The following is an 8,572-nucleotide window of genomic DNA, read 5'->3' on the forward strand; positions in this document are numbered from 1 at the left end:
GGGGGGAATGAGATATTGCGTTGAACCAGATCGAAAGTGATATTTTGCCCTTACTCCGAGGTATGTATGGTTCTAGAACTGGGACCAATACTTGGCTGCAGTCAACTGATGTTACAACGTGCCTTTGTTCATTCCCTTTTGTTGGCAATGTTACCTTGAGTAGTGAGGGTTGGTTGAGGAGGTACGAAAGTAGGTACCTGCTAAATCGTACCCCAACTAAGGCGGGATGTGCATATAGTACGCGGGCTAAATGACAACCCTGGGTTGGCTTTGGGCCAAGTATTCCCCTGATCACTTCCGCTTCGGGCAGGTCCCATCCAGGTGGCTTGCGGCATCACAATTAGACTTTTCGACCTTAATCGGGCGCAAGAGCCTCCCTCATTTGGATTGCAACTGACCTGCTTACCTCGTCCTTGACAGTAATTCCTGAATGCGTCTGAGTAAATCTAGAAACATCAACCTACTCATTGTCTTTATTACCGAACAGCATCTAGTTTCTTTTTCTTCGGCGATGACGAATTTGATCTAAAGCCCTTGAGTGATGAAAAATTTCCCTCTCGCCTGGATCCCCTTTTGCTTTTAGTATCGTTGAGTGGCACAGAGGATCAATTATCAAGGTCTTTCTAGATCAAGGATCGCCAGCACAACAGCTGGGAGCGGACAAGGGCCGTGAGCCGCCGTTGGTTGACATAGGGGTATTCATGGGACCACATGGACTCGAGGAGAATAGTTACGGCGAAGTTGGGCCGGTCTCCTTGCATTCAACCCTGTTCCTATATTACTTTCATTCTTTTTTTTTTTCTCTCTCTCTCTCAGGCAGTGCCTGACCTCACTGACCGTGGTCGGTTCACCAGAATTGAAGTTGCATTGGAGAGGGATCCTTCTCCTCTTCGCACTTACCTTGCCTCCTCCTTACATACTACTCCATGTCCCCACACCCCGGGTCATTTGCTCGACTGCCGGGTGTTCCCATGGCCTCCCCTGGTGTCCTGATCCACACGGCCCGGTTCGTCTCATTGACATCGCTACCCTACCTTATAAGACGCCCCGAGCCCAAGCGGGCTCTTTCTTTTGTAGTTTATTCTTTCCCCACGAGGCGTCGAGAAGCCTGTGACCGACTATTTTGGTCTGGCATTCGCTTTGTCACCACGCGTCTTGGCCACTCCGTAGTGTGTTGCAGCGCCATTTATCACCGCATCCCACGCACCCTGTACATTCGCTCTCCTCCTCTTGCTCCCCCTCCCCCTCCTCCTCATTTTGGGTAATTCCTCATCTAGGCTCCTAGCTAGCAGGAACCAAAAGAGGGTGTTTTCTTTATCCCCTTCAAAGATGCGGCACATGCGACTCGGACAGTTGTTGTCCTTTATAGGACTCGCGTCGCTCACTTTTGCGTCGCCCCTGACCAAGCGGGAGATACAGTACTCGCCAAACCCGGAAAAGGCCGAGGCGGTCAAGGCGGCCTTCCGCAGGAGTTGGGATGGCTATATGCAACATGCTTTTCCACACGACACTCTGAGGCCGGTCTCTGGGGGCTGGGCGGATGATAGGTAAGGCTTTCCCTGTGGTTTTGCGTAGTCCTTTGTTTGGCCTATCTTTTGGTTTCTGCAGATAGTCATGGCTATAGATCTTTGAAATGCTTTGAGGTGTTAATACACGGAAAGTCAAGAAGAAATCATACTGATGAGTGGCTTCACAGGAATGGTTGGGGCGCCAGTGCTGTGGATGCCTTTGGCACGGCCATTGTGATGGATGAGGAGGCGATTGTCAAGCAGATCCTGGATTTTGTGCCGACCATCGACTTTGATAAGACTTCGACAGAGATTTCTCTGTTTGAAACGACGATCCGTTATCTTGGTGGTTTGGTCTCGGGTAAGAAAGCTCACTTCTTATGATAATCCACAAAGCTCCCTGTGATGATAACTAACCTTGCAACCTAGCATACGACCTTCTGACGGAGCCCAATGGCAAGCACGCAACGAGTAACGAGACCTTGGTCAAGGCGGTTCTCTCTCAGGCGGAGCGGCTGGCGACGAACCTCAAGTTCGCCTTCGATACGCCATCGGGAATTCCTGACAATTCGGTCTACTTCAATCCTTCGCGGAGGGCCGGGTCGCAAACCAACGGCATCGCAACCATTGGCACCCTGCAGCTCGAGTGGACCCGGCTGGCAGATCTGACAGGCAATCCCGTCTTCGCGGAGCTGGCTCTCAAGGCCAACTCGTATCTGCTCGACCCGAAACCGGCGCTCGGCGAGCCGTTCCCCGGCCTGCTCGGGACCAACGTCAACATCACGACGGGCTTGTTTACTGATGGCAACGGTGGATGGGGCGGTGGCACTGACAGCTTCTACGAGTACCTCATCAAGATGTACCTGTACGATCCCGACCGCTTTGGTCAGTACAGAGACCGCTGGGTGCTGGCTGCCGACTCGAGTATCAAATACATGGCGTCCCACCCATCCACGCGCCCTGACCTCACCTTCCTGGCCGAGTGGAGGAACACCTCGTTGCGTTACATCTCGCAGCATCGTAAGTTCGATTTGCATTTATGATTCCACCCGACCCTCTATTGGTCATGTCGAGCCTATGGTACTGACAAGAAAGCAGTTGCATGTTTCGACGGCGGCAACTTCATCTTGGGAGGCCTGACGCTCCAGAACCAGAAATATGTCGACTTCGGCCTTGCTCTGACCAACGCCTGCCACGAGACGTACATCCAGACGGCCACAGGAATTGGGCCCGAGGTTTTCCGGTGGCAGGACGCATCCGCTGCCAACAGCAGCACGAACCCGTCACCGCCGGCAGGGCTCCAGGAGTTTTACAAGCGGGCGGGCTTTTGGATCCCGCCGTCGAACGACATTGGCGGCGCATCAATCTACCAGCTGCGTCCTGAGGTCATTGAGTCCTTCTACTACGCGTACCGAGCCACGGGTGATACAAAGTACCAGGACTGGGCCTGGGAGGCTTTTATCAGCATCAACCGCACCTGCGCCGCCGGGACGGCATACTCGTCCATCAATGACGTCAACGCACCCGGCGGCGGTGGCTTCTTGGACTTCCAGGAGAGTTTCTGGTTCGCCGAGACCATGAAGTACTCGTACCTCATCCACGCCGAGGATGCGCCGTGGCAGGTCAAGGCCGACAGGACCAACGGGTGGGTGTTCAACACGGAGGCGCACCCTATCAAGGTCCACGGGCGGCCTGGTTGACGGCCTGGTTGAAGATTTTTATATCATTGTTTGTTATATTTTCATTTGATCCTGTCGAGCCCCCAAGAGACAAGGAATGATCGATATATTATCTAGTGAGTTTCATGCCCAGTCGTGGCTACCTTTGTTGGATGTGTTCTCTTTTGTGCTTCCTTGGATGAGTGGCATGCGAGACGGTGACACGGAGCACTGCATAGCATATAAAGTCTCGATAGAACAGTATCAATTGGTATTAATACAAAGTATTGAACTGAATCGTGACAGATTTCAAGATTTGAGAAAAAAAAGAGATATGCCCGGATCATGAATTTTGGTTTTTCCCCCTCCGTGATCATCCAATGGCCTTATTGATCCCCTGAACGCCAAGACCTGACTAGCAACATATTCGAGCCGGTCGTAATGCTAACAAAAGAAAAGAAACAAAAGAAAGAAACGATTTTTCATGCAGCAGACCCCGTCAAAGGCCCACCGCCACCGGCCTCGGCCATGGAATTAAACAACTTGACGAGCATCATGGCAGCAGCGGCGGCCGCGCCACCGACGATAACCATCTGCAGGGCACCTACGAGGCCCTTGCGCACGCACCCGGGCCCGCGCCAGCCGCACACGAAGCACGTCTTGGCGTAGCCGAACAAGAAGAGGGCGACGGCCATGACGGCGACGCTGATGGACCAGGCGCGGTGCAGGTCGGACGCGACGACGTACGGCAGCAGCGGCAGCAGGCCGCCGAGGAAGTAGCCCAGCGCGATGGTCAGGCCCGACACGAGGGCGCGCGACGACTCGGGCGCCGGCTCGCGGTGGTGAAAGTGCATCAGGAATTCTGGGAGCATGCTATGGCCGCCGCCGCCGCCGCCGGTGCGCGACGACGACGAGGCTGAGATGTGCGCGGCCAGCGCGTCGACCGTCGGCTTGGGCACGTCGTAGGGCGCAAAGACCGAGCGCACAGCCTCGAGCGTTGCGTCCGGGTCTGTGTTTATCATGTGGTTTGTCTGGGCGAGGGTTTCTTGGTATGATGCGCTGTTTGTTGGGTGTTTGTGTTAGTCTTTTCTGAATTCTGATTCTGTAGCTCGAGAGAAACAGAACCCAAAGAGAAATAAAAATAAAAAAGGGGGACTTACACTTCGCTCTTGGCGCCCAGGTACCCACCCAACCCCATTGAGATGGCGCCGGCGATGAGCTCGGCCAGGCCGCCGTAGATGACGATGCGGCTGTCGTCGAGGGCCGAGAGGCCAGCCGTCAGGGCAAAAGGGACGGTGAGGCCGTCGGACAACCCGATGGTGGCATCGGATATTATGCGGGCGCTGAGGCGGCGCGAGGACACCGACGACCCCGACGCCTGGCTGTCTGTGCTGCCGAGCGTGTGGCTGCTGGTCTGCGACTCGACGTCGTCGTCCTCCTCGGCCGGCCTCCTCCTGCCGCCCAGCAGAGGCTCCCGCTCGCCGATCCTCGCTGCTGAGCTGAACGGCGACAGTGTCGAGGGGCTGGAGGTGTCGTTTGTATCTTGCCTGCGACCGAGCAGGGCCGCGAGGCTGTTTTTGGCGGCCACCAGGGACATGATGACCGGCTCTTGTTGTATTGGAGAAGGGGTGGCGAGTATGTGTAGGTGAGTTTGATTGCTCTGATCCGGCGGGCAACTCGTCCTAGTTGCTGCCTGGAGGATGGAACGTGAAGAGGGTCTCTAGGCGTCGATGGTGGAAGATGCCCAGCTCCACACCAGCACAGGCGGATGGGTTTTTATGAGGCTGGTACGTTGCCTGCCGTCTTGAATGCCTTTTAAAGATCCGATACAGAATATCGCGATAATCGAAGCCGGATACAATATTCCCCTCAATGCACTGACGAATTGCCTATACTCAGGTATTCCGGGAATAGATTCAAAATGCTCAGACACAGCTCGGTAGGAACGAAAGGGAAGAGAAGCACGCAGAAGAAGAAAAAAAATCAGAAGTCAGGCACCCCGTATTATGTCTTCCTTATCTGGGGAGAGATTTTTTTTCCCTTCGTTCGCCTCTTTATTTAAAATGCAGGAACACTTCTGCGGATCGAACCCACTGGTGCCTTATTCTACATGTAATAAATGGCGAATACCCATGGGTGGCCTGGCTATACCCGCATGCCAGACGAGCTGTCTTATACCGAACAAAGAAGTAGTTTTTGCGACGGACAAATGACACGGCCGCATTAGTCGAATAAGCAGCAATTAGAAGCCTCACCATTGGTCAAGGGAAAACAAAGAAGGTCTCAAGAATCCCGGGCATTTTTTTTTTTATTTTATTTCCATCTTGGATCTTGGTTGAGTTTGCTGGCTGCATCAGGGTGCGTGCTAGTAGTACGTAACATTTCTCCTCTGTGGACAAAAGGCTACCAAGCTTTGCGTCTGCATCTATCGTTTTCTACAGGCATTTGCATGGATGAGGTCTCGAAATAGACCGTCTTGGCTAATTAACATCGCCGTGCTGACAATTAGCGACGCCGTGATTGGCTCAAGTAATCAGGGTCTTCTTTCGCTCAGCTTCTGCGGCAGGGATCTGCTGGCGGGAAGTACCCCCGACTGGATTGGATTGGCTTTGTGCGTCGTAAGCAAATATGAAAAAAAAAAAGTGCATCTGCCCCTCGCTTAAAGGTATGGATATCTATTTTGCGACTTGATCCGCCCGTAGTTTCCGTGAAGCTTTGGTTGCGGTCAGGAACGCACCTATGAGAAGGTGGATGGATGGGTGTTGAAAAAGTAGACAGATTGATGGTAATTATTCTCTCGAGTCCAGGTAAGAAAAATGGTGAAATTGGGGTCGAAAACTTGGCAATGACAATTGGTGTTGAAAACTTGACAATTTGTATAACTCACTCGGCCTATCAATTTTGACAGGAAAAAAAAAAAAAAAAAAAAAACCTACATGCAGGGGCGGGCATTCCTTAGCATGGCTGCACATCCTCTCTGTTCTCAATGACCTCCAAGTTTCAATGCCTTCAATTCATGAGCAAAGAACCATTACGGTCCTTATATAGCGCCAGTCGCTCATGTTAAAAGGCCAACGTCGCCCCCCCTCTAGGGTTCATCCAAACTTTCAGCATCTCGTTTGCCGTCCCAAGCTTGTCGGACAACCTCCAAAACACTTCCTGTTTGGTGTCATAGACTCCGCTCGAACCTCGCGTCTTGTGCGTATTCCCCGAGAAATCGCAGGAAAAGACTGGGCAAGTGGTGTTGGTGTAAAAATGATTTTGCATCGACATCGACTCCGAAAACGGCTAGAGGTCGCGATGAATAAGAAAAACGGTGTTGCACCTCTCCCCGCCCAATCGCAACTTGTTATTCCTATGTCCCTATCGAGTGACTGATTCAAACATCATGTTTTCGCGCCTCGCATGCCGAGATAACAATATGGCAAGGTCAGCTGTACAAGAATTTTGATGCAACTCATCTCTGGCTGTGCTGTCCACTCTGAATCTCCCAGAGGAGCTGGGTGATGGCGACCTCTCGGCATCTTCACTGCCGTTGGACGCAGACTGGACTATTATAAATATCCCAATAGCTTGGGTAGGAATGGCACAAGGCATTAGTCAAAGACAACCAAGCTCAAGCTGCTAAATCCGGAAAGCCAAGTCTACCTTCTTGGGATGTATCTGGGTTGAAAGGCATAATCGCCAGAGGGTTACAATAGGGTTGAAGAGAAAAAGCAAACACAGTCACAATTGCTCCCTCATATGTTATTGGCATGAGGTGTAAAGTGACAGCCCTTCCATACGCTGGAATAGAGCATGACTGAAAAAGAAGAGAAAAAGTCACAGCCATCCAGCGAGTAAGTGTCAGTTCTAAGCATGGTAGGGGGAGACTCTTGACTGGAAAATCTCACACAGAGTGCCCAGGGCAGACACTTGCGTTTTGCAAACCTACTCAGTACATCCTTTGCCTTGGTCTTTGATCGGTTCCAGTTCCAGTCTATGACCACTGGCTGGACAGAGGCCCGACTTGTAGACCTCGGCAACAACGCAAACCCCCAGCTATACACATTTGGTCGACATTAGCATGCCTTTGATCTGGGGGTCCAAATTGAGGTCTAGGATGTAAGGCATGATACTATACGTAGATATCACTCGTTGATATCTAAAGCTCTGGACACCACCATGTCCTTCTGCACAAGTAAAGTTGATCCTCATGTCGGCAACTCAGCTGGAAAGTGACGCTCCCAGTCTGTCTCGTCTTCTTCCGATTTGATTTGGAATTCTCCGATCAGAATCTTCTCGGTAGAGAGGAAGTCAGCCTATAAAGGCAAACCATATTCGCACCGACGATGCTCTGGCACTTGCCGTCGAGGTGTGCAACCACTCGTATATGGATGCTGAGAGACAAACCACTGGAGAGACAGAATAGTACATGTATCGGGGTAGATTCGAGCAGCGGTAACTATTGTTATTCAGTGCTATCGTCCAGCTCTCGACATAGCCAATCTGAGTGTACTGTCTTGGACACGAGAGGGCATCAGGAAAGGCGGCCTTGACGAAATGCAAATTTATCAGCTTTGAAGCCTACCAGCAACAAAGCGATGTGTCGGGAAAAGGGCCATCATAACTGGACGCGAGATTTCATCGGATCTGGCCCTGGTATCGGCAGAGATTCGATATCTGTATTGTTGCCGAAAGTCTTTTTTTTTTTTTTTTCCAAAGAGTTTACATCCATTAACATAGATGGATGGCTGAATGAGGAATATTCTTAGGCTTGTCGCAGTAGTGAGTCGAGAAGGGATTTGCTTCATTCGCTCTTGGTTCCACTGTTTGGTGTAGGCAACTGGTATTACTGTCCAGAAGGTATGCCTAATTTTTGATAGAATCTGTAACCACAACCGACACGTATACGGTGCGAAAAGCTGTAAATATCTCTGGCTAACAATCACCTGACAGGGTAGGCAGGCTTAATAAAATACATTTGAAGGACGGGCGTGTGTAAGAGATATAGAGTTGGTAGGGAAGACACGATATCGGAAAGTACAGTACCTGGGCGAGTTAAGCAAGGTACCTTAATACCTTATGTGCACAATTTTTGAATCGAACCGGATTGCCATGCGCGTGCGAGACGTCAGTTTTGCATTCACCTCTGTTTGCTTGAGTGCTTTGGTGGTTCGTACAAATAATAAGAGGCAGGAACATGTTTAAAAATAAATCAGTCAGTTCACTTGAGCTGTCTTGTCCATTGCACAAATGTAGCGAATGTACTTGTCCAAATCTAGGTAAGCGAAGATGCTAAGCATCCTGCCACTGACTGGAGTTGATGGGGCTGACTCGCCTCATGTTCAGACGTAAGGTGCAAATTTGCCATACAACAGGTACGTAGCGTCATACTGCACTGTGGAGTCGATTTGGTTTGCTTGA

At 51.2% G+C, this 8,572-nt stretch overlaps 3 protein-coding genes across 3 annotated transcripts; 2 read left to right on the forward strand and 1 right to left on the reverse strand.

Annotated features, from left to right (window-relative positions):
- Positions 1 to 1,170: 1,170 nt before the first annotated feature.
- PpBr36_08145 (uncharacterized protein) lies at positions 1,171 to 3,208 on the forward strand (the record flags this gene model as incomplete). Its single annotated transcript, XM_029895277.1, has 4 exons — positions 1,171 to 1,547; positions 1,697 to 1,869; positions 1,938 to 2,528; positions 2,607 to 3,208. Exons 1-4 carry the CDS (start codon positions 1,330 to 1,332, stop codon positions 3,206 to 3,208), a joined length of 1,584 nt encoding a protein of 527 aa, XP_029747447.1. The 5' UTR covers positions 1,171 to 1,329.
- A 440-nt stretch (positions 3,209 to 3,648) lies between these two features.
- Positions 3,649 to 4,763, reverse strand: PpBr36_08146 (uncharacterized protein; the record flags this gene model as incomplete). The annotated part of the gene is made up of 2 exons (XM_029895278.1): positions 3,649 to 4,225; positions 4,327 to 4,763. The coding sequence occupies 2 exons, from the start codon at positions 4,761 to 4,763 to the stop codon at positions 3,649 to 3,651; spliced, it is 1,014 nt and encodes a 337-aa protein (XP_029747446.1).
- A 2,831-nt stretch (positions 4,764 to 7,594) lies between these two features.
- PpBr36_08147 (uncharacterized protein) lies at positions 7,595 to 7,729 on the forward strand (the record flags this gene model as incomplete). Its single annotated transcript, XM_029895279.1, has 1 exon — positions 7,595 to 7,729. A coding segment is annotated over one exon (135 nt), but the record flags the coding sequence as incomplete, so codon positions are not given.
- Between the last annotated feature and the right edge of the window lie 843 nt (positions 7,730 to 8,572).

Source organism: Pyricularia pennisetigena, chromosome 5 (genome assembly GCF_004337985.1).
Source record: "Pyricularia pennisetigena strain Br36 chromosome 5, whole genome shotgun sequence".
NCBI lineage: Eukaryota > Fungi > Ascomycota > Sordariomycetes > Magnaporthales > Pyriculariaceae > Pyricularia > Pyricularia pennisetigena.